Source organism: Mastigoproctus giganteus, chromosome 6 (genome assembly GCF_048544385.1).
Source record: "Mastigoproctus giganteus isolate SK-2022 chromosome 6, ASM4854438v1, whole genome shotgun sequence".
NCBI classification, from domain to species: Eukaryota; Metazoa; Arthropoda; class Arachnida; order Uropygi; family Thelyphonidae; genus Mastigoproctus; species Mastigoproctus giganteus.
In genome coordinates, this window is record NC_143580.1 from 120,809,201 (window position 1) to 120,836,107 (window position 26,907).

The 26,907-nt window shown below is 38.7% G+C and overlaps 1 protein-coding gene across 2 annotated transcripts in view; it reads left to right on the forward strand.

The window, feature by feature from the left end:
- Window positions 1-26,907, forward strand: part of Ube4A (Ubiquitination factor E4A) — a 523,714-nt gene that overhangs the window by 369,428 nt on the left and 127,379 nt on the right. For both annotated transcript variants that reach the window (XM_090376475.1, XM_090376476.1), the window contains exon 13: window positions 10,427-10,581. In XM_090376475.1, the coding sequence (XP_090232601.1) occupies window positions 10,427-10,581 (155 nt within the window). The remainder of the gene's footprint in view (window positions 1-10,426; window positions 10,582-26,907) is intronic.

Here is a 26,907-nt window from a genome sequence, read left to right on the forward strand (position 1 = left end):
GGTGTTTACTCAATTATATGTAGAAATTTTGCCAACAGGGACAAGGAAGTGATTGGCTCTTTGTAAAAGGCAATGGTCGGGCTGCATCTAGAGTACTGTATACAGTACTCAAGATGCAGCCCAAGCTCTTCTTAAAATGAGGCTCTGGAAAATTCATTTTAAGAAGGATGTGGAGCTGTTGAAATGGGTGCAGAGAATAGCAACAAGGTTAGTCAACCACACAAAAGAGTACTCGTACCATAAAAGACTTCAGTTCTGCAAATTGCATCATCTGGAAACTGTACATCTGTGAGATCTGATTGAAGTGTTTAAGACCTTACATGGATTGAGTAAATGAAGTGCTCATGGCATCCTAACTCGGATGGCACACACTTAAGGAGACATAAATTTAAATTGAAAAGGGCTGAGCGTAGGATAGATATGCCAAAATTTTGTTTCACCAGAAAGTGATGATTGTTGGAACAAACCTCTATGTGGTGTTGTGGAGGTGAGTAGTTGAATAAATTTAAGAAAGAATTATACATATTATTAGGGGAGATAACAGGTGGGTAGAGTTTTTTTTTCTTTTGCTGATTCTGTATAAACTTGCTTCCTTGCATCATTTAGTAAATTTCTGGTTATACATTAACCTCAGCTGGTGGTAGTTCTTGGTTCTGGATACCAGTAAATTTTGTTTTTTCTTCTGGCCTGTATGTAAATGTTTGTATATTACAGTCACTGTTCAAAGTTGCCTTTGAAAATGTAACTCAACTTCTTTGCTAAGGTAGCACACATTTACTGATAAAACAGCCACAAGCATGTTGGAACCTTCTTATAAAAAAAATCTTTGTGATAAATAGAAATGAAATTGTAAATACAGTTATGTTCTTATCAATCAATTACTAAGATTACAATAATAAAAATAAACATTATATATATATATATATACACACGTGTGTGTGTTCACAAGTGACATGTCCACAAGTTTTATGTAATGATACACAAAAGGATGCATAGATTGTCTAAAGCTAACAGTACTGATTCAACTGCATTTAATCTATGAATTCCCTCCCCCATAAAATTTGTTGGAGGGGGGAAATAATTGCCAGATTTTAATGAATCTCGGACTGGCTTGAGAAATCTTTCTAAAAGAACTAAATATAAAATTTCATGAATCCACCTGCAGTAACAACTCGATTCCCAATCGAGTCATTACATCCGCATGTAACAACTCAATTGGGAACTGAGTTGTTACATGCAGATGGATGGACATAGTGAAGACAGGTGCAAGGTGGGCTAGTAAATAGAGACTGTTACAATAAAATATTTTGTACATTTCAAGTTATCTTCAAAATAATTGTCTTGTGCTTCACACAATAAAATAAATATTAGCATTAGTAGTGGCAAATGATACAAGAAAGCAAACTTATACAGCATCAGCCAAAAAAAAAAAAAAAAAAAAAAAAACAATTCCCATTTCACCTATCCATTTCCTCCAATAGTTTTAAGTTATTCCTTGAATTTATTTAAGCTATAAACTTCCAAAACAACAGATGGACATTTGTTGAAGCAATCAATCAACCATTGGCTAAAATCAAACTTCTGTGCATTGTTGGGGGGGGAGGGGGAAATGATGAGATAGTCACGGCAACAATTGTTGGGGGGGAAGTGAGAATGGAATGCGCACGGCACCAATTGTTGGAGGGGGTTTATGTTAGAATATTCTATAATTGTTTATTTGATGTTATCTGTCGTTAGGTCGTCACAACCATTTTGATAGGAGAGATAATGAATAATGTCTTCTATTATAAAAGGCTATAATTGCTATAAAGGCTGTCATTAAGTTATATTTGCATGATTAAATTTTTCTCCTTAATCAGTAATCCTCCCCAACATAGTTATGGCTTAATCTGTGTGTCTTGTGGCTTTGTTTAGAACCAGATTTCGTATATCCTAATACATAATAAATGAGATGAATAACCTATTTCCTCTACTATGCATGCGATTTGAATCTGTTTTTTGCATTGTGTACTGAGGAAGGATTTAATTAATTAATTTAATTAATTATATATTTTCTTCCCCCAGCGCAATATTTTTAATTGAACTTAATCAACCCCAGGTGATTACTAATGTGAACTGAAGTCAGCAACGAGGCAGTATTAGAAACAAAACAATCATTTATTACAATATATAAAACACGTTACATAGAAAAAAATACACATGTATATAGCTCATTCTCACTTTTATAACATTTCATCTTCTTATTAAAGATTAGGAAATTATCATCATTTGATTTAAACCGTTTTAAGATTATACCATGATTCCTTATAATTATATTTCTCTTACAAAGGCCATACCATTAATACAACAATCTATACTATCCATAAACATATATATATATTTCTATTGGCCTTTGTTGAATATCAACTGGGTACCATCGTCTTTTTACCTTTTTCTCTTCTATATAATATTTAAGACATTTAGTATTTGTGAACGTTTCAACATTTAAAACATTTATTATTTTAAGTACATACATTAGGATATCAGATCTTCATGTTAACCAGTTAATATTCATGGTACTTAACTGTTGTACCGCAGCATGTATATAATTCATGGGTAACATATATAAACATAGAAAGAAATCAACTTAGCAAGGAATCATCTTTTAAAACTGCGTCACCGTAATATTCCATTTAAACTATCTCTCACACCGTTCTCACACATACATGATGAAACATTTTAGCTTACCGTTATCTCTCTCTTAGGCTTGCTTCAAGCTTTCTTCCTTCTTTCTTCTGCTTGATTCTGCTGCTGGAAAGTTACTTGACTCCTCAATACGATTTTCACTGACCAATTTTTACTAAGTAGCGTTTCACTATATATAAAATGTCGCGACTCTCTTTTAATTTTCTAGGTCGAACTATCTTCCAATTCTTCTTACTAATGCTATGCTTGACAACAACAACGCCAACACCTTATCTTCTCTCCTAACTCTCTCTTTTTCTAGTACACTCTCCATCTGCTTTTATATTCAGGGTCACATTCTTCGGGTATCTTACCATCGCTTGTCTCATTGGATGTTCTAATTCCAAGGCCAAAATCTTAGGTAATCTTTGTACCATGTCATGGTCAAAGAATCTGTTGACTCTTCTTCTGGACCACTTAACGAGCAACAAACCCTATGTACGTCACGATTATCTCAGGTACTACGAAGGCATTGCCGACGTTGATGTTATTTCTGACCATCTTTGGGCAAGCTAGATTGTTATTCTATATCACTATCATTTGGAAAGAGCTCAAGGTATTTTGTTGTTTATATGGGGAAGGAACTGATCTTCCCCTGCTATAGCGTCTTCCCAACTTGCTGAATGCCAGCGTGTTTATAGGAGAAGACACTTTTCCCTTGACATCTTGACCCTCCAACGGAAGTTTATACAGCTGGAACTGTACTGTATATACTTTTCTCCTAAGCAAGGTTACGAGTGGGGCTGGGTCTTTAGAGGATATTTAATATTCTATTTCTAATTTCGAATAACATTTACTTGACTTTACTGATTTCCGTCCTTGCTGATGGTATTACAATTTCTATGAATTTCAACACAATTCAAATATACATCAGCAACCAGGGAAATCAGACTAATAGTTAATTTATCCATTACTGAATATTTAATTAATCCGAAAAGAGAAAGGTGGGATTCATACCGCTCGTAACAGCATCTATTTTGCAACTGTCCTTCCTCGATTTTAATTTTTGGCCTCCTCATGTGCATAGTGTGAGCAAGAGGAAGAATCCATCAGCATTGAGCTTTCTTAATCCATTTAAAGCCTTAAACACCTCAATCAGATCACCTCACAGATGCCTAGTCTCCAGACACTGCAATTTGCAGCACTGAAGCCTTTCTCAGTAATAGTACCCCCTTTGTTCCACTCACCAATCTCATTGCACATCTCTGTACTCAATCCAGGAGCTCTATATCCTTCATAAAATGAGGCCTCTAGACTTGTATGCAGTACTCAAGATTGGCCTGCCCATTGGCTTATACAATAGAATAATCACCTCCTTATCGCTGCTAGAAAAATTCCTGTTGTTTATTCCAATATTATGTTGTATATTTAAAATAAATATTAAATAAATAATGTTGCAATAAAATAAATTTAATGAAGTATTTTGTACCTTACCAGTTATCTCCTTCAAAATAATTGCCTTGTGCTTGCACACAACATTCTTCATGTTTCTACCAAGCACAGAAACATTTCTAGAATTCACCTTTTGTAAGCCATTTTAACAGTTTGGTCATTTTTTTCTGAATGTCTTCAGTGAACTGAAAATGGATTCCCTTAAGTACACTTTTCATTTTTTGTAAGAGGAAAAATGTCACAGGGGGCTAGGTCTAGTCCATGTTCACACAGGGATTTGTTTTTTGGCCAGGAACTGTCTAACAGAGAGCATGTTGTTTGCTGGATCATTGAAGGTCTTGAAGGAGCATCCAACCATCCTTCCACAATTCTTCACTGCAAGTGTCTGCAATTCTGCCAGACACGATAGGAAGGAGTATATGATGAGAGCCTTGTCGATCAGTTTGGCTCTGGAGAGATTGTGCAAGGCTCAAGGGGTAGAATTTTTCTCAGCCTGGTCTGTGCTTGTTAACAGGGATGGGATACACTTAAATAGAAAGGGTGCAAGAATATTTGTTGATGCTATCGAGGCAGAGTTAGATGGGTCGGAAAACTGTTAGCTTGGGGGGGATATACGGACTAATAGATTAACAGTAGCCACTGGCAGAGTTAAAAGTGATTCTTGAACTACTTTTATTGAAGTGCAATTGAGCAGCAGCCTGGAAAACAAGGCAATGGGGATTTCCAGGACTGCTGGGAGTCATAGTGGAACATGTAAATACATGGGCTGTGTTTGGGTAACTAAGAATAGAAACAGGTGCATGTATACTTGCAACTGTTTCTACTCTTAGTTACCCAAACTTGCATGTAAACCAATGCTAGGAGTATAGTTAATAAATTCGATGAGCTTGAAGTGCTAGTAAAGACATCAAAGGTAGATATTGTTGGGATATCAGAGACATGGTGTCAAACAGACATAAGCAGTTGCAGAACTGGAATTTGGGGAGTGCAATGTGTACAGAAAGGACAGAAAGGGAGGAGGAGTTATGCTATTAGTTAAAATACACATAAAATCTAAGAAAGTTCATCCAATTGATGTTGGTGGACAATGCAATTTTGAATCTGTTTAGTGTGACATAAGCACTGGGAAAGGAAAAATGAGAGTAGGTGTGTGTTATAGGCCAAATGAAGCTGATGAGTATAATGAGCATTTGTGCAGAGAAATAGAGTTGGCCAGTAAATCATAGTGTCTTATAATGGGGGATTTTAATTTCCCAGAGATTGACTGGAATTTTTGGGTTGGTCACACACACACACACACACACACACACACACACACACACACACACACACACACACACACACACACACACACACACACACACACACTAGCAAGGCTTTTGTGGATTTATTGGATGATTGTTTTCTACATCAGCATTTTCGGGAGGCAACTAGAGGGAGTAATACTCTTGATCTGATTATCAGTAGTGATTCTTCATGCATCAAGAATCTGCAGATAAAGGAACCACTAGGTGGCAGTTATCACAGTGTGCTGAAGTGGGATTTACTCAAAGAGGTAGCTACCATCAAGGATAAAGGGAAGGGTTTTTGCTTTCGTAAAGGCAACTACAGTGGTCTCTGAGATTTTTTTAGATACTATATACTGGGACCAACTGATGATGTTACCAACAGCAAATTCTAAATGGGAAGCATTCAAAGAACTTATCTTGGAAGCTACTAGGCTTTACATACCAACTAAGAAATATTGTTCAAGGTTTAGGCCTAAATGGATGTTAGATGAAAGTATAAATCATCTATTTGATTTATTCTTTGCATCATATATTTTAAGTGGAATTTGATTTGCCAAATATATGATTTGCTGTGAAATAATATATTTGGATCTTAGAAAGGCCCTTGTTACTGTTGCATATGGAAGACTGCTGCTATGGATAAAGGGATGGTTGAGTGGGAGAAGACAGAGAGTGGTAATCAATGGACACTGCTCTTTGTGGACTAATGTTATTAGTGGAGTCCCTCAGGGTTCAGTGTTGGGTCCATTGTTGTTTTCTGTATTTATAAATGATATTGATGATGGTATTTCTGGCTTAATGTCCAAGTTTGAAGATGATACGAAAGTTGGCAGGGTTGTTAATGACACTAATGACAGTATACTGCTGCAACAGGATCTAGAAAAGTTGAGCAGATGGGCTGAGAGGTAGCAAATGAAGTTTAACATTGACAAATGTAAAGTACTATGTATGGGAAGCAGTAATCCCAGAGTAACGTATCAACTCTGTGGTACCACACTGACAATAGTAGAGAATGAAAAGGACTTGGTGGTAATTGTGCAGGCAGATATGAAGTTTTCTGAACAGTGCAGGCAATCTGCAAGAACAGCTCATGGTGTCTTGTCAATGATATACAGGAATTTTTCTAGCAGGGATAAGGAGGTGATTATCCCCTTGTATAAGGCAATGGTCAGGCCACACCTTGAGTACTGTATACAAGTCTGGAGGCCTCATTTTAAGAAAGATATAGAGCTGTTGGAACGAGTACAGAAAAGGGCAAAAAGATTAGTGAACAGAACAAAGGGTTAGGTTTTGCAAATTACATATGTCTGGAGACTAGGCACCAGCGAGGTGATCTGATTGAGGTGTATAAAGCCTTGAGTGGTTTGAGCATGCTCAATGCTGATGGGATTCTTCCTCCTGCTCAGAATAATCACCTGAGAGGGCATAAATTCAAATTGAGGAAAGACGATTGTAGGATAGATGTGCAGAAGTTTGCCTTTAGCCAGCGGGTGGTTGATTTCTGGAACAAACTTCCATCTGTCGTTGTAGAAGTTGGTAGCTTAAATAGTTTCAAGGCAGAACTTGACAAACATTTGGAGCGAGGGATGGTTGAAATAAGTGTTTTTTTTTTGGTTTTTTTTTGTCTGATGCTATATATAAGCTTGCTTTCTTGCATCATGTGCCCTTGCTAATGCTAATGCTAATTCAGTTCTCTTCTTTCGAATATTTTTCACAGAACCTTTTCAAAAATCCAGTGTAGTATGTTTTATTGACATTCTGATTGGGTGGGATGTATTCGGCCATAATAATTCCTTCGATATTGAAGAAAACAAGAAGCATGGTTTTGATTTTTGATTTTGACATTCTTGCTCTTTTTGGTCTGGGGAATTGTTTTGCATTGATTGTCTTTTAGTTTCTGGGTCTTCTCTTTCTTGGTGATTCCCTTCTACTTTTGACTTTCTCTCTCTCTCTCTCTCTCTCTCTCTCTCTCTCTCTCTCTCTCTCTCTCTCTCAGGGTAACTTGGGAATTTTTTTTTTTTTTCCTGGTGCAGCATAAGCACCAGGCTTCCTTGCACCATACGGCTATTAATAATAATAATAACTATTGGCGTAGCTATAATTCCACCCACAATGCACTACGAAAAACAAACGAAATGCCTAGTGCGTGTTTGGACTTGCAGGTGTTGCTGCAACGTGTTACTGAGTTGTGATTTTTTTGTTATTTTCAATTTTTTCAGGTAATATTTCGAAACAGTCGTTAATGTGAAAAGTCGTAAAATGGACCATTGTATTATGAATTTGTATTATGAATTGAAATTTTGTTTATAATTATATTATTGTAATAACTATCACATAATATATATTTTTTAATATTATATATATATGTACACACATATATACAGAAGTAGAAGGGAATCACCAAAAAACAGAAGAATGATGATATCCAGCTCAGGACCCTGGGTGTGCCAAGCCCATGCTCACCAGATGTGAGCCCCTGCGGTTCTTTGTTTACATTCAGTGTGCCATGTTCGTTTCATTGTGAATTTTCCCTCAATTGTTAACAGTCGTTAATGTGAAAAGTCGTAAAATGGACCATTGTATTATGAATTGAAATTTTGTTTATAATTATATTATTGTAATAACTATCACATAATATATATTTTTTAATATTATATATATATATATATACACACACACATATATACAGAAGTAGAAGGGAATCACCAAAAAACAGAAGAATGATGATATCCAGCTCAGGACCCTGGGTGTGCCAAGCCCATGCTCACCAGATGTGTACCCCTGCGGTTCTTTGTTTACATTCAGTGTGCCATGTTCGTTTCATTGTGAATTTTCCTTCAATTGTTAATGGGTTACACAGTGTTATTTCTCATTAATAATGATTTTTGTGTAACCATGAGCTCTAAACATATTGCAGTTTCTGTGCCGGGGGGGGGGGGGGGCAAAAAGAGTGTAAAACACTTACAGTTAAGGAGAAAATGGACGTGATCACATGGAGTCTGGTGAGCATCGGTCGGATGTGTGTAAGGCGTTGTTTAGCACCTTCTACTGTATCAACGATTATGAACAATGTTGATAAAATGAAATAAAGCGAACAATGTTGATAAAATAAAGTGCCACAGGGATAACAACTGTATTATCCTCCAGAACAACTTATTCATGCAGTGAGATAATGGAAAAAATGGAGAAATTGTTAGTGTTGTGGGTTGATGATATGCACCAAAATAACATTCCTGTTACACAGGTGGTAATTCTGGACAAGGCAAAGTTGTTATTTGAAGAAATATGTGAGGAGTCTGGTAGCACTGAAACATTTATTGCCAGCAAAGGGTGGTTTCATCAGTTTAAAAACTGTTGTAAAATTCACAATATGAAAGTGTCTGGTGAGGCTGCTAGTGCTGACGTTACAGTGGTGGAAGAGTATCCTTCTGAATTTAAATGCTTAATAGATGAAGGCAACTACCACCCTGATTTAGTTTTTAATGTGGATGAAATGGGAAGTGGAGTCATCACTTGAGTAAATACGTACTCAAGTGATGACTCCACAGGACCAAAGTAAAATTTTATTTTATTAATTATTTTATATATAAGTATAAATAAAACATGTGCATTAAATGTTTAAACTATTTAATTATTTATAAAGAACAGAAATATTAGTGCATACTTGGAAAAATTTTGGGAATTTTGGAACCTATCTCATTCAATTACATTATGATTTAGTCTTGTTTTACGACTTTTCATTTTACGACCCTGTTTTGCTGGAACCTAGGCATGTCGTAAAACGGGTCCTACCTGTATATATATATATATATATAATAATTTTATTCTTTATGTTGAGATATTAAATAAACATCAATTATAGATCACCACAAAATTAAAAAGATACCCTACACTTTTTTATAGCGAAATAAATATATAAATTTAAAAAAAAAAATAAGCTTAAGTAACTTAAACCCAAATTATGTGATACCCCTGGAATGTTGTTGCAGCACCCTAAGGTGCTGCGGCAACCCGATTGAAAACCACTGGTCTAGATCTTCAATTTTTTTTACAAAACATCTTCACAAACTTGGAATCTTCTCATTCTTTGATCATCATTCAAAATTTTTGACTTCATCCTGGCACACACTTTTCTCATGCCTAAATTTTCAGTTAAAATTTTGTCTGACTGTTTCTTTGTCCATATTGAATTATGATGCAACCATTCTAAAATGATTATCACTTCTAATCAATGTTCTTATCTGGTCCACATTTTCATCAGTTTTCATGGATAATGGATGGCCTGGTTTTTCATTATCTTCCACATTTTCTCTCTCTCTCTCTCTCTCTCTCTCTCTCTCCCTTCTGTAAATCTTTTATGCCATTCAAACAAGCAAGCTCTTGACATTGTATAGTTCCCATATACTTGACATAACTCATAACTTTTGGTTGGTATTTTCTTTAGTTATGTTAAAAATTTGATGTTGATTCATTGTTTGATTCTTTTGTCTGTAATTTTTCTGGCAAACTGCAAAAACACAAGTAATGAAAAGCTGTCTCACTGCAAAGCAAATGAATGTGTTGGAATGTGATTTGACAGATAACTAGAGAAAGGTTCAAGGTCAGCTGCTGGACCTTTGTTTTTGTGTAGTGGCTACATACACAGCCTTGTTATTTAATTGACACACATTATATGAAAGTGGTTTTCACATAAGTCCCTTTTTAGGGACTTATGTGAAAATCCCTAAAAAGAGCAAAAGTAACTATTCTTCATTGTTTTGAATAATGTTTACTTTGTAAAATTGAATTAATGAATAATTACAAGAGCATAAGGAACCTAATGCATGAGTCAGATTTTGATATTTCAGATATCAACACACTGATATCAGCAAAGAAAATCCTTTACAGTGTTTTCTAGAAATTTTTCTTGCTTTGAATTATTTTTGAAAATTTGAATTGTATTGACCAAATTTACAATTTACATTAATGGCTTTTCTTATTGATCTTATTATAATTTAGCTTGTTATTTATTTATAATTTAGGCTATGGGCTCACTTTTGGAACATCTGATGACAATGGTAATTGTCTTCATGGGAAGTCCTGACAGGATGAAAAACCCTCATCTAAGGGCACGACTAGTAGAGATATTAGAATCACTAATGCCTCCAAAAGAACAACATCCTGTTTTAATATCAAGGTACTTATATTCATTTAATTTTCATGAAAATATTTATATTAATGATTTTTTGTTCCATATATGAACAGAAAAATCTCATCAATGTGAGAGAGAAGAATATCCAGTAAATCAAACATATGCAAGATGTAATGAAATTCTACATTGGTAGTTATCAAATTGCCTTAGAGCACTTTTTTTTTTTTTTAATCAATTTGACATTCACCCCAGGCTGCAAATCACACATTTGGTGGATGAATTTTTATCATATTCATCCATTCGTGTCAGAATCTCCTTCCCCTCCACCCAATCTCATATTAGGTTATTTGACTTGAATATGAGAATTGTGATTTTGCCTATTTAACCCACAAATTTGTACTAATTTGTATGCTAAATTGGCACACAAATGTGCTTATTTACTACTGTGTACTAATTACATATTAGTACATATTAGTGATAATTAGTACCAGTGGTGTATTCGGGCCGGAATGCACCGGAACAATGTTCCATTACTTTTTTCACACAGTCGTTATATGGCGTTATCACGTAAAAGGGCATCAAAGATGTTCTTTTACTTTAGGAATAATTTAATATAAAAGGGAAGCTAGAAAAGTGTGTAGTCGTCGTAGCACACACACACACACACACACACACACACACGCGCGTGCACACACACTCTCTCTCACTCTCTCTCTCTCTCTCTCTCTCTCTCTCTCTCTCTCTCTCTCTCTCTCTCTCTCTCTCACTCTCTCTCTCGCTCTCTCTCTCTCTCTCTCTCTGGAGACTGCAAGGCTAGCAACTTTGAGCCATTTTAGTGTTGCACAGTCTTCAGATTGTATGAACTTTCATTGGTAAAACTAATTTTTAGACTGTCCACAGAATAAATTATTATACAGAGTGCAAATATACAATTTGCACTCTGTGTAATAATATCACTTTAAAAAGAAAAGCACATGAAGAAAAAGAGATGATGGGGGTTGGAAATTTGAAAATTAAAATTTTAAGAAGATAAATAAAATCTGCCCTTTTATAAAGTGAAGGGGAAGCTGTTGAAGAAAGAAGGATTACTATAAAATGTCAGTGAGATGGTAAGTCTCCTTTATAAATATCAAGGAATAATGTGATGTAAAAGGGAAGCTAGAAAAGTGTGTAGTTGTTGTAGCATACACACTGACACTCTGAAGACTGCAAGGCAAGCAACTTTGAGCCATTTTAGTGTTGCACAGTCTCCAGATTGTGTGAACTTTCATTGATATAACTAATTTTTAGCCTAGCTTAGTCATTTGGTCAGTTATGTAACTCATTTAGGATAAATAATTTATAATTAATTAATTTATTTATCCTAAATAAGTTACATAATTGACCAAACGAGAAATTCAGAAGTGAAAATCTCTGAAGAATCAATGAGATGATATGTCTCCTTTACTAAACTAAAGCTATCATAAATTTAAATGAATTTTGAGAAGAAATGACCTAATGGGCTGCAAATGCAGTTGTTCAACCTGTATAATGTTGTGTTTGGCATAAAGGTCTTCTAAACAAGCTTCCATCTTATGGTTTGCCAACTGTTTTTTGTAATTGGGTAGATGGCTCTCTGGCTTCTAACTTCTCCACTAATGCTGGTGTCCCCCAAGGTTCAGCTCTTTCCCCCACACTTTTCCTCTTGTATATTAATGACCTTCTTCCATTGACTGGAATTCCTATAGTTTTGATAAAAATATCCATAGTTTTGCCAAAGATAGCACATTGCATTCCACTTTCCATTTTGAGAAATCTTGCCCTGCAGTGGATATTCAAGAAACCTTCAATTTCTTGAATATCCACTACCAATTCCTTAAATGCTGATCTTCAGGTAATTCTCCAGTGGGGCAAAGACAACTTAGTTTATTTCAATCCTTCTAAACTCAGTCTTATCTTGTATCTCGCAAAAAGTATTCTTCTGCTCCTATGCTTATCTTTGGTGACACTCCGATTTCTAGGCAAAACGATATATCTCTTTTGGGGATTACCTTGACTTCTAGTCTCTCTCTTGGCACAAGCACATTACAAATATTGCTTCCTCTGCATCTAGAAAAACTTGGTTTTCTCTTTCAGTCTCGGCGTTACTTTTCTTCCAAATAGCTGTTCACTCTGTACAAATTTGCAAATCGGCCTACCATGGAATATTGTTCCCACATCTGGGGCACTGCTCCCAAAACCTCTCTCAGGCTTCTAGATTCCATTCAGAAGAGGGCAGTTAGGTTAATTAATGATTCATCTTTAACAAAGTCTCTTCACTCACTGTCTCATAGACGTACTGTTTCTGCTGCATGCCTCTTCCATAGATACTTCCATGGGCACTGTTCTTGTGAATTGGCTTCTATAATTTCCGCTCTCTCTTTCAAATCAGTCTGTACACGTGCCGCCACCATCCAACATCCATTTACTGTCCAACTTCAAACTCACAGAACCAACTTTTCATATTCCTTGTTTATTCATTCAACTGCCAGTTTCTTGAACAACCTTCTTTCATACATATTTCTTGAAAATTATAGTCTACAGAAGTTCATAAATATCTTCTTTTGTCTTCTCAACCTCCAACCCAAGCACGGTACTAAGTAGTATAGGTTCTAAAACCTCTCGTGTTTTGGGTTTTCATAAAAAAAAAATAATGACAAAATTTACCTTTAAAAATTTAGAAGAAAATTTGACCACTGACCCCCTCACCTCTTAAGGGAAAAGTCTGAGTTGAGTAGCATCTACACTCTAACAAGTAGTGAGTTAACACCTTAACCAGTAAAGCTGCTGTAAAAATGAACTAAAACACTGATACTCATGGACAGTGCCTCTGCTGGGGATAGAGGATCTAATAATTTTATTTTAGGCCTCATATATAAAACTTGTCTATGACAATCTTTTATGTTTGACTAAAACCTAAATTAACCAAAGTGATATAATTTTGAAAGAAATAACAAACAATGAGAATTTTGAATGTGTTGAAAAATAAGATAAAAAGGATGTAAGCTATGGGAAACTGCCCCAGTTTTGAAATACCATGTGTTGACCACAGGAAGGTGAAATATGGGACTGGAATAGACCAGAAAAACTGTTGTACTAGATTTAATTAAAACTGAAATTACGTAGCACATTTTATTTTTTATAATAAAAATGGGGAAAGGTATCATGGGCAGAGGTGATAGAACTGAAGGTTTAGAAGTTGAAATATATATATATTAAAAGTTTAGAGTTAAAATTTAAGTTAAGTAAGTAAAACAGCAACATTCAAGTACCTTCACAATAAGTTGTCATGATATTGCGCTACCTCAAATAAGTAACACTTCACCAATTTATAAAACTATTGGTACTTGTTCTCAGCGGAAACCATCACTCTGATGGCACCGTTTCAAGGCTGTTTGGTCTTTTCTCGGTGAGTGGGTAGGTACCCTGGTGATGCAATGATAATTCAGTTATGAAGTATAACTCCACAATACTTCATAAGTGAATTATCATTATTGCATCACCAGGAAACCTACCCACCCACCGAGGAAAGACCAAATACCCTTGAAATGGTGCCTTCTGGGTGGTGGGTGGTATCCACTGAGAATAAGTAACAATGGTCTTCTCCATTGGTGAAGAGTTACTTATTCAAGGTAAAGTGTTAGATGTCTGATGGCCCAGGGTCCCCCCCCCATCTCCATGTTATGTTCTCTGTCTGTGTATCACAGTACTCTGTGAGGGCCAAAGGTTTCAAAAAAAGTGTAAAGTGTATGTTAGTGTAGTGTAGTGTTATGGTGTGTTGTTATGTTGGTCCTCTGACCATTTAGCCATTGGGCTCCTGGTGGGACCCCCCATTGCCCATCCTCAGCCGCATGGAGGCAGGTCAGGTGTAGAGGGATCAGGTTTACTCTGGCAGGCCCCGCCACCTAGTTTCCAAAGATTTGAGTGACAAGGGCCTAAATAATAATAATAAAAATTTTTTAAAAAAGTGCACGTCAAGTTAGAGTGGGGTTGGAGATTGAAGAAGGGGAGGGAAAAGAAAGAAGTATAGGGGTGATAGGGAAGGCACCCCAGCAGGCAATGGAGACAAGCTCCATCAGGCAAATTTTGGGAAGGGATTTGGGTTGTAAAGTTGCTGCACTAGATCGCCCAGCCTAGATCGCCCAGAACTGTGTGTCATGTAGCAACTTCTTGTGCAGAGGTCTTGTCCAGCTCAATGGTTGTCAAATGTTCAATCCAGAATTTCTGTTGGAATGATCCGGTTCAGTTGTCTTTCAATTTAGATTATTGGTTATTAACAGGACCACACTAGGGCACACACTTAGATCATCTTAAACAATGCTTTGTTGATTTCTTAGTCACATTTTGCTAGGTTCTAGCTCGCGGATGAATATAAGGCTTTCACACGTTTTTCCCAGGAGTTGTTTACCAGGAGGACTCTACTCACCATCCATACAGACATGTGAACCCTAATTCATCCACGGAGACATATGAACCCTAATTCACCATGAGGTAGCGACATGACAAACTGCCACTGGAAATATAAGGATGATAGAATTATGAAAAAGGGACTCAACTACATGATGTAGAAATGTAAAAGTTTATATCGACTAGACCCACTGATTTTGTGGGTCTAGTCGATATAAACTCTTACTGATGTACTTCGAATGAGGTTGAAAGGAGAGGTTGGTATCCAATATGATGCCTAAGTACTTGAGCTGTGTGTTCAGTTTAAGGGTTGTGTTTCCGATCTTTATTTGAGGTGATCTTTTAGGGAAGGGTTTAGACTTCCCTTCAGGGAACAAGGGAAATGGGTCAGGACCCACCTCTGTGGGTAGTGGATCCTGGCCCATTTCTGGAGAGTCATCAAGGCAGGGTTTGCGATGGTTTCCAGCCAGTCTCTTGAGTTGGCAGTGACAGTGAGGATTAAGTCATCTGCGAAAGCCTGGGAGCAGGCCTCATCCAGATCTAGAGCAAGGAATTTGTCAAGAATAATATTCCACAGGACAGAGCTCTGAGGACAGTCCCTGTGGATGGGTCTGGTAAGCTTTCTGAAGGGTGCATTTACTTCGATTTTTCTTCCATAGAAATAGGATTTTATTGTGTCGTATAGATTTGCCAGTTTGTCTGAGTCTGGCAAGGATGCTTGGCCACCAGATGGTGTCAAGGCTCCCAAAAAGTCTATAGAGATGATCAAGAAGTACTTCTTTCCACATGAATTGGCTAGATCCAGGAGATTTTTTAGTGCATAATTAATTGAGTTTAAAGCTATATTGATTCGGTCTTGCAAGGCCAGCTGCGTCATAGTGGAATTGAATTCTTCAATGTAACATTCTTTAAATTATTTACTGGCTACTGTCAGCAGGACAATAGGCTGGTAGGACTCAGGTAATTCTGGCAGGTTAGTCAGATTTTTTAATATTAATTTTACATTGGCCGTTTTCCAATTATCTGAGAAGATTCCTGCTTGGATGCAGTTGTTAAAGAGTATTAGGAGGAGCTGTGGAGCAATTTCCACTGTCTTTTAATGATTTCAGATTCCACAGGTGGTAGATGACTTTCATCGACCGGTGAAATACGACCACTTTGCTTATTGGAGGCTTGAAGTGGTGAAACCCATGTTTAGTCTCTAGAGCAAAGTTTCCGGTATCCCCCCCCCCATATTTCTCCTTCAACCCATGCATGGTACTAAGTACTATAGGTTTTGATACCTTTCGTGTTTTGGGTTTTCATAAAAAAAAAAAAAAAAAAAAGAGATCAACTCCTGGAAATTTCTTATTCCTGATTTGGGCAGCAGCCACATGCAGTTCCTCTTCAGTGAAGAGTGATTCAATCTGGTCCGTAGCATTAGGTGTCACAGTCTTGGTATTATTGTTGTTGCCTTGGCATGATAGGTATAGCCGGCTCATGAAAGATTGCATTTAAGATTTTGTTTATCGACTCATCCCACATTGTTGCCAAAGTACCCTGCAGCTTAAGAATAGATGTTATGACTTCACCTCTGGGTATTTATTCGTGGTGATTTTATACACCACTCTCCTAGGGGTCTGTGTTTCCACTAGTAGAAACTAGATGCTCCCAGGCCTTTCTCTTGCTGTTCCTGATGAGGCGTGTATAGCAGTTCCTTGCATCCATGTAGCACTCATGCAGTGCTGACACTTCAGCATCTGGCCAGCTTCTTCAGCATCTGGCCAGCTTCTACAGGCATTTTCGAATTGTCTTCTTTGATTTACCTCTCTTCGGAGATTTTGTATTTCCGGTGTCCACCATGGGACAGCCCCTGGCATTTTCTGTTTCATTGCAGCCTCAATAGCCTTTGTGATGATTTTAGTTATTCTGGGCTGCTGGACATTTTGTTCCCAGTGCTGTTGACTTTGTCGTAGGTGCTCCTCTGCAGATGTAGTCAGCAGCTTCCCGAAGAGTTCCCAGTTTGCTTTATTGATTGCAAATCTGTTCAAGGCTTGTTTAATAACTGATGTTCTGGTTAGGGTACAGCAGATTTGGTTGGTAATCACTCTGTGGTCAGATGTCATCCAGGAGTCCTGGACCTCCCAGTCTGTGGTGTGTCTTGCAATGTTGGTTGTTGCCAGGGTGACATCAATCATTGCCTCCCGCAGGGTGTTACAGAAGGTTGGTAGCTAGGGTCATCTATTTAGGGCGACCAAAGGACAATTTGCTAGGAACTCCTCAAGAAGCTGTCCATTTTCCTTGTTTCCTGATTGTCTGGTGGTGTACTGTGCAAGGCCGTGGACCGGCAATTGTCATCAGCTTCGATGAAGATACGTTGGTTGGGGAATGTATCCAAAAATGTTTGCAGGTACCGAGTGAGGAAGGTAATTTCTTCCCCTGTTCTGCAACAAAGTTAGATGACATAGAGGGTTCCAAGTGATGTTATGATGTGGATGCATGCTGCCCAGGGAGTGCACAGCTGGGTGATTCTTGTGGCTGTAATATTAGGGTTACACACCATGACAGCTGCCCATGGGAGTATCTCCCTCCACTTGAATCACCTTGTATGTCACGGGGTAACCTCGGACTTGCTTTGAATGGGTATAGGGCTCCTATAGAATCAGGATATCTACGTTCTCCTCGTCCGCCTTGACTCTAAACTGTTCCTCAATGGCTTTTGCACTTGTGCATATTGCTGCATTATCTTAGCTTCGTAGTGTTGAATTGTCTAGGGCATCCCCATAGTTGATTCTCTTCTGGTATAAGCTCTTTATTTTTAAGTAAGTTGGGCACTTAGGGTCCCTAATTGAGGGTGCATGGTCAAGTTTAAGCATTTTGCAGTTGGCACACTGTGGATCTTTGTCTTTATTAGGGCAGCTGTTAAAGTCATGGCCTTTTTTTGTACAATGGTCACAAGTGAAGGTAGTCTGTGCACATACAACATTTGTAGCAATTATGCATTGCCACATGCTCCCAAAAATGGTGGCTTCCCCATTCAATGTACACCCTCAATTGATGTTTTAGTGTCTGCCAGGAGTCTGCTACCAACTCTACAATCCAGTTGTTACTGGATCCATTCTTGGATTTGCTTGGATATTTTGGCATCACCAGTCTTTGGGGTTCTTGGTCTTCGGCATTTCCCTCTAGGTTTCGGGAATATATCTCATCAGCTACCTGCTGCAGGGTTATGTCCTTGCCCACATCATGGGCTATTTTCCCTAATGCTCCATCAGTGGCAGCATGGTGACCAGACTCATTGATAAAAGCAATAGGTAATGACAAAATTCTCACTGAGATCCCAAGTGAAAGTAAAAAATAATTTCACCAGAGGAATCCTCTTCCTGGGAGAACACTTTTGCAGAGGTTGAAAACACTTTTAAACACATATTCAAGATGAAAATTCAAGAGTTCGTAGAAACGTGACTGCACTGAAACGTGGCCATTTTGGCTAGTGACAGTCAAGATAGTGCAGTATAATGACAACTTATTGTGAAGGTATTCACAATATGAGATTTTTTTTTTTTATGAAAACACCAAACACGAGAGGTATTAGAACCTATACCTCTGTATACTGTAATTTTTGGGAAATACGCATGAAAGAAGGTTGTTCCAGAAAACGGCAGTTTAAATAATAAACGAGGAAGATGAAAAGTTTGTTCTGAGAGTTTGAAGTTAGACAGTATATGGATTTTGGCACTGGTGGCGGCACATGTTCGGACTGTTTTGAAGAGAAAGCGGGAATTATAGAAGCCAATTCAGAAGAACGGTGCCCATGGAAGTATCTGTAGAAAAGGCATGCAGCAGAAACTGTATGTCTATGAGACAGCGAGTGCAGAGACTCTGTTAGAGATGATTCATTAATTAACCTAACTGCCCTCTTCTGAGTGGAATCTAGAAGCCTGAGAGAGGTTTTGGGGACACCGTATCAGATGTGGGAACAATATTCCATGGTAGATATGGAATATGCAGTGGTAGAGTGGATTCGCGATTTGTACAGATTGAACAACTGTTTGGAAGAAAAGTAACGCTGAGACTGAAAGAAAAACCAAATTTTTTTAGATGCAGAGGAAGCAATATTTGTAATGTGCTTGTGCCAAGAGAGAGAGAGACTAGAAGTCAAGGTAATCCCCAAAAGAGATATATCATTTTGCCTAGAAATCGGAGTGTCGCCAAAGATAAGCATAGGAGCAGAAGAATCCTTTTTGCGAGATATAAGACAAGACTGAGTTTTAGAAGGATTGAAATCAACTAAGTTGTCTTTGCCCCACTGGAGAATTACCTGGAGATCAGCATTTAAGGAATGGTAGTGGATATTCGAGAAGTTGAAGCTGATTGAGCAGGGCAAGGTTTCTCAAAATGGAAAGTGGAATGCAATGTGCTATCATCAGCAAAACTATGTTGTTGTTGTTATTTGGTTTTTAGGAGCATTAGCAACTAAGGCCATATTGCTCCGGGGATATGCAGTGGTCATTCCCTGACCTTTCCGCATCCTCCATATTTGGTGGTCACGGGCTCGAACCCCAGCCTAATCAAGAAGAGTGTGCTGCGCGCTACTGCTCCGCCCAGGTGGCTAAGGAGGCGCCAGCAAAATTATGATAGGATTTCCAGTCAATGGAAGAAGGTCATTAATATACAAGAGGAAAAGAGTAGGGGAAAGAACTCAACCTTGAGGGACACCAGCATTAGTGGAAAAGTTAGAAGACAGAGAGCCATCTACCATCACCCTCAGAGAGAAAACTGGATAACCAATTACAAAAAACAGTTAGCAAACCATAAGATGTAAGCTTGTTTAGAAGAATTTATGCCAAACACAATCGAAAGCCTTTGAGATGTCAAGAGCAAATGCTTGTCATCGAACTTTTCCATTGAATTTGTCCATTGAACAAGTGGAGAAATACCATACTGACCTGCAGCTTTCTTAGCATCAAGATTCGTCAAAATCCTTCTGACATACTTTTGACAGAAAACCACAGGAGGTATTGAATGGAGCATGTTGGGAATGGTGGGAGGTGTTTTACCAAGATCATTATACATGAGTTGGAAGAAAAATGGGATGCTAGCAGGTCAGCTTTATCCTTGGCTGAAGTGACAACAGAATCATCTAGTTTTGACAGAGATTGGATAAAGTTGCGGCCAATAGCTTTGGCAAGAGACCAGAATGCTTAGCTACCATTAGGGCAAGAAGCAAGTTTTCTGCTCTTAGCTTGTTCAAATTCTAGTTTGAACTGATTAATAACTGCTTTACAATTGTTACGAGCTTTGGTGTAGGCAGAAAATGAAACTGAAGAATTAGAAACAAGCCAATTAAGATATGCAATGTTCTTCTCCTGAACAGCCTTAGTACATTTATTGGAAAACCAAGGTTTAGATAAAGGATAAGATTTTAAAGTGGAGTGTGGAATAAAGGATTCCATTCCTGCAAGAATAATTTCACTGACACAATCTGAGCAAACGTTGACAACAGAAGTTTTGAGATTAATCCGACCAAGGAAAAGAAATCTCGCAGGTCATCCCATTTTGCATTCTTGTAATTCCAAATAATACAAGGTTGGGAATAGCCATGAGATAAAGGACCCATTGGAGAAAAGACAATCACCAAGTTATGATCTGAGGTGCTTAAAGGACGACTCACTTCGACCGTGTACATTAGCAATAGTAGAGGCATACGATGCAAGAAAGCAAGCTTATACAGCATCAGCCAAAAAAAAAAAAAAACTGCTCCCATTTCACCCCTTCATTTGTTCCAAATACTCGTTCACTAATCTTGTTGCCCTTCTCTGTCCAGCTCAGCCTTAAATATATTAAGGCTATCAACATCCACAACAAAAGATGGAAGACTGTTCCACCAATCAACTACCGCTAGCTAAAGGCAAACTTCTGCACATCTATCCTACAACTGTCTTTTCTCAATTTAAATTTATGCACTCTCAGGTGATTATTCTGAGCAAGAGGAAGAATCCCATCAGCATTGAGAATGCTCAAACCATTCAAAACTTCATACACCTCAATCAGATCACCTCGCAGGTGCTTAGTCTCCAAACACTGTAATTTGCAAAACTTAAGCCTTTCTTCATAAGAGAAACCCTTTGTTCCATTCACTAATCTTGTTGCCCTTCTCTGTACTCGTTCCAACAGCTCTACATCTTTCTTGAAATGAGGACTCCAGACCTGTATACAGTTACTCAAGGTGTGGCCTGAACATTTGCCTTATACAAGGGGATAATCACCTCCTTATCTCTGTTAGAAAAATTCTTGTATATCATTGACATGACACCATGAGCTACTCTTGCAGACCGTCTGCACTGCTCAGAAAACTTCATATGTACCTGCACATATGAAGTTTTCTGAGCAGTGCAGACTTACCCCCAGGTCCTTTTCATTCTCTACCATTGTCAGTGTAGTACAACAGAGTTGATACGTTACTCTGGGGTTACTGCTTCCCATATGTAATACTTTACATTTGACAATGTTAAACTTCATTTGCCACCTCTCAACCCATCTGCTCAACTTTTCTAGATCCTGTTGCAGCAGCAGCAGCAGCGTACTGTGATTAGTGTCATTAACAACTCTGCCAACCTTCGTATCGTCTGCAAACTTGGACATTAAGCCTGATATACAAAAAACAGTATCATTTATAAATACAGAAAACAACAATGGAACCAACACTGAACCCTGAGGGACTCCACTAACGACATTAGTCCACAAAGAGCAGTGTCTATTGATTACCACTCTCTCTCTCTCTCTCTCTCTCTCTCTCTCTCTCTCTCTCTTCACACACTCAACCATCCCTTTATCCATAGCAACAATTTGCCCCCAGTGCCACACTGCTACAATTTGTGCAGCAGTCTTCCATATGCAACAGTATCAAAAGCCTTTCTAAGATCCAAATATATGATATCAAAGTTATTCCCTGCATTAGTTCCATTGTGAACACATCATAGTATCCAATCAAATTGGTCAGACAAGACTTCCCCTAAACAAAACAATACTGTGTCCGACCTATAACTGAAGTCTTGTCTAGATGATCCTTCAGTGCTTCTTTAACCAGTGCCTCCATTAATTTCCCTAGAAAAGAAGTTAAACTAACAGGTCTGTAATTACCTGTGTCTCCCTTTGATCCTCCTTTGTGGATTGGGGTCACATTTGCACACCTCCAGTCCATGGGTACCTCCCCTGTGTCGAAGGAAGCTCTCATAATTATGGCTACGCATTTGATTACTTCCTTTGCTGCCTCCTTTAATATAACTAGATAGATCCCATCCACACCAGGTGCCTTTTTTATGGTTATCTTCAACAATTTCCCCTCCACTTTTCTCTCAGTTATTACAAAATCCTCTAGATCACTGTCGGAGTTTAATTCACCTCTGGAATTCCCCTCCCTGAATAACTCCTCATGTGTGAATGTAGATGCAAAATACTCATTTAGTTTGTTAGCCACCTGAGCAGGATCATCAACAGTTGAACCATCGATATCCAGTGGATCAATCTGATTCATCCCCTTCCTTCCAGAGTTTACGTAGGTAAAGAACACTTTGCTGTTTTTCTTTGCATCCTTTGCCAAAAATTTCTCGTAATCTGACCTTGCTTGCATAACCTCCTTTGTGACTTGGTTACAGACCAGCTTCCATCTGTCCTGGCCTGCCATTTACCCATTAATTTATATGTATCCCATGCATTTTTCTTCTCTGCCACGTCTCATCAGTTCATCTGATATCCATATAGGCCTAAACCTTGAACAATATTTCTTAGTTGGTATGTAAAGCCTTGTAGCTTCCAAGATTAATTCTTTGAATGCTTCCCATTTTCAATTTGCTGTTAGTAACATCATTAGTTGGTCCCACCGTATATAATTTAAATACTGTCTCAGACCTCTGTAGCCACGTTTACGAAAGCAAAAACCATTCCCTTTACCCCTGATATTAGTTACCTCTTTGAGTAAATCCCACTTAATCACACTGTGATTACTGCCACCTAGTGGTTCCTTTATCTGCAGCTTCTTAATGCATGAAGAATCAGTTCTAATAATCTGATCAAGTGTATTATTCCTTCTATTTGCCTCCCAAACATACCGATTTAAAACACTCATTCAATAAATCAACAAAAGCCTTGCTAGTGTGTGAGTGACCAATCCGCAAATTCCAGTCAATATCCGGGAAATTAAAATCCCCATTATAAGACTCTCTGATTTACTGGCCCCCTCTATTTCCCTGTACAGTTTTTTATTATTCTAATCAGAGTCATTTGGCCTATAAGACACTCCTACTCTCATTTTTTGTTTTCCTAGTGCATATGTCACACCAAACTGACTTGACACTGCACTGTCCAGTGATGTTGCCTGGCTGCACTTCCTTGGATTTTGTGTTTCTTAACTAATAGTATAATTCCTCCTTCCTTCCTATGCTGTCTATCCTTCCTTTACACATCGAACTCCCCAAATTCCAGTGCAGCAATATCTGCCTTTGATGTTTTGACCAACACCTTAAATTCATCAAATTTATTTACCAAACTCCTAGCATTGATATACACGCAAGTATACTTGCACCTGTTCCTATTCTTAGCTATCCTAACACAACCCATGTGTTTACTTATACCACAGTGACTCCTAGAAGTCTCGGAAATACCCTGCATCTTGTTTTATAGGCTGCTGCTCATTCCATTAGAAGCAGTGCAAGAATCGGTTTCATCTCTGCCAGCGGCTACTGTTAATCTATTAGTCTCTGTATCCCCTTCCAAGCTAAACGTTTTCCGACCCACCCAACACTGCCTCAATAGCATCAGCAAATATTCTTGCACACTTTCTATTTAAGTATATACCATCCCTGTAGAAGCAGTCTCTCCTGTTAACAAGTACAGACCAGGCTGAGAAGGGTTGTTTGTGAGAAAAAGATCAAGCATGTTGGCTGTATGGTTAGGATTGTCCGGTATTCTTGTAGGTAAATGAAGAATCTGTGCAAGGTGATTAGTAATTGAAAATGACTCAGCATCTTGACCAGCTGGGGCGGTGTGAGTAGAAAACGGAAGCCAGCTGGAGTTGTGAACATTAAAATCACCCAAGAAAATTACCTCACTGTTAGGAAAGTTGGATTGGAGAAAGTCAAGTTGCAAAGAGAGGAAGTCAAAGAGTTCTGAGTGTTTAGTGGAGTTGGAAGAACGGAAGAAACAACAGATGAATTTGACAGAATGAGGTAGAGAGATTTTAAGCCAGAGAAGATCAAAAAGAGGAGAGTCCAAATTACCAGGTCTCTGACAGGGAATATTGGAACGGACATATGCACAAGTACCACCTTTGAGGCAAAAGGAATCATACAGCAAATAATTTGGGCAACTAATATGAGCAGTAGTTGAATCAACCAATAACTGAAATTCTGTCAGAAAAAGTACTAGGGGTTTGGCATATTGCAAGCAGAAATGGGCATCATTGAGATTAGAATTGATACCACGTTATGTTGTTATTGTTATTTGGATTTTTAGGAGCACTAGCAACTAAGGCCATATTGCTCCGGGGATATGTGATGGTCATTCCTGACCTTTCCGAATCCTCTGTATTTGGTGGTCACGGGCTCGAACCCCGGTCTAATCGAGAAGCGTGTGCTACACACTGCTGCTCCTCCCCACCTGACTACGGAGGTGCCACGATACTACGTATATTTGTGAAATGAACTAAGTGTTTGGGAGGTTCAGATGTTTTTGCAGATAAGCTTACTCTATTAGTTTGAGAATTCATGGTGTATTCAATAGTAAGAAAAAGTAGGGGGGGGGACATGCTGTATGATGTAATGAAATTTTTGGATATGGCATACACATGGTAAGAATATACCCATATCCTTGACATAATGTGGCCTCATCAATGCCCCCCCTCCACATGCACACTACTCGGACCTCCTCTAGTCACTATCTAGCAGAGTAGAGGTAGCAAGATTATACACTGGCTGATCCGGAAGCCTCCTAAGGAGTTACCAATAGGTTAAGTCTGGTGTACTAACTAGCGCCCAGCATGCGAACACTGTTTTAGAGCTGTACCCTTGAAATGTAAGGAAGATTAGATCTCGCCATGAAGTCCATCATAACCTCAAAACTCATCATTCATACTGCATGATGATAGAGATGGGGAAGGGTTGACCGGAACTTAGCTCTGGAGACTAAAGTGGGTTTTACCACTTCAAGCCTCCAATAAGCAATATTGCACTGGTTGATGAGAGTCATCTACCACCTAGTATTGCCTGGTAGCACAGAGGGGCGGCATTCCTCCATGTAGTGTGGGCACCACACCACACCTAATATGATCCAAGGCTAACTCTACAGCGTGCAGCTCTGCAGTAAATATGCTGCATTCAGAGGGGATCTGCTCTGATATAGTGCTGTCTGTAAAGACAGCAGCAGATCCCACATATGATTCCGACTTTGAACCGTCTGTGTAGACTGGCGCGAAGTCAGAATATTCAGTTCGGTGTGCTGAATGAAGCTGCAGGTAGACACATGATGGAGTGTCCGACTTTCCCCTGTTTCTAAGCGACAAGTCGCATGCCGGGACACGAGCATGCCAGTGTGGAAAGGGTTGCTTTGATGTTCGGGCAACCTTGTCTACCTTGATATCAAGTTCTTTGAGTAGCTCTTGGATACGAATACCAAAAGGACGATTGGCAGTCTTTCGAGTATTGTATAAATTTTCCCATCGTGGCTCAAAAACGAATGGCCACGTAGGATGATCTGGCAGGGATTTCAGTTTTAAGGCGTACTTTAGAGACAACTGCTTACGTCGAAGTGATAACGGTGGTTCGTTTGCTTCGACGTATAAGCTCTGGACAGGAGATGTTCGAAATGCTCCAGTAGCGATGCGTATAGCCTGATGATGGACGGGGTCCAGCCACCGCAGGACACTGTCTCGGGCTGAGGAATATACCTGGGACCCATAATCTAGTTTGGATCGCACTAGTGCATGGTAAAGCCGAAGAATGGTACATCGGTCTGCTCCCCAAGATGTAGAGGAGAGCGAGCGGAGAATATTAAGTCCACGTGTGCACTTGGTGCGGAGTTCACGAATGTGATCCAAAAAGGTTAGTTTTTTATCGAATATGAGTCCCAAGAGTTTTGTGTTTGCTGCTACTGGAATAGCATTTTGTCCGAGCCTTAATTCGGGTTCAGGATGAAGATTACGCTTGCGACAAAAGTGTACGCAAACGGTCTTCTCCGGCAAGAACCTGAAGCCATTAGCAAGTGCCCAGGAATTCAGATTATCAATGGCTTTCTGCAGTTGTCTTTCAATAACCCTCATGTTGCACAACTGACAAAAAATGCTAAAGTCATCAACATAGAGGGCACTGTTTACAGTCGGAGGAAGTTGTTCTGTGATGGAATTTATTTTTATGGCAAAAAGCGTGACACTTAATACTGATCCTTGTGGTACTCCCTCCTCTTGGCTAAAGGAGCGAGAGAGTGAGGATCCCACACGAACTTGGAACGATCGATTGGCTAAAAAGTTTTGAATAAAAAAAGGCAGATGCCCTCTTAGGCCTAGGCTATGTATGTCTTTTAAAATGCCAAATCTCCAAGTTGTGTCATACGCTTTTTCCATGTCAAAGAACACCGACACCAAGTGTTCCCGTTTTAGGAAAGCATCCCGGATGGATGCTTCCATTCTAATAAGATGGTCCAAAGTGGACCGGTTCCGTCGGAAGCCGCACTGGATGTTGGAGAGGTCATTTGATTCTAAATACCATATTAAACGAGAATTGACCATTCTCTCCAGGATTTTGCACAAACAGCTAGTCAGAGCAATAGGACGATAATTGGTGGTGACTTTTGGATCCTTTCCTGGCTTAGGAAAGGCAAGAACGATTGCCTTTCGCCAGGAGTCCGGAAACTGCCCTTCAGTAAAGATTCTGTTATACAGAAGGAGCAGACAATCCATAGATGTTGGTGGAAGAT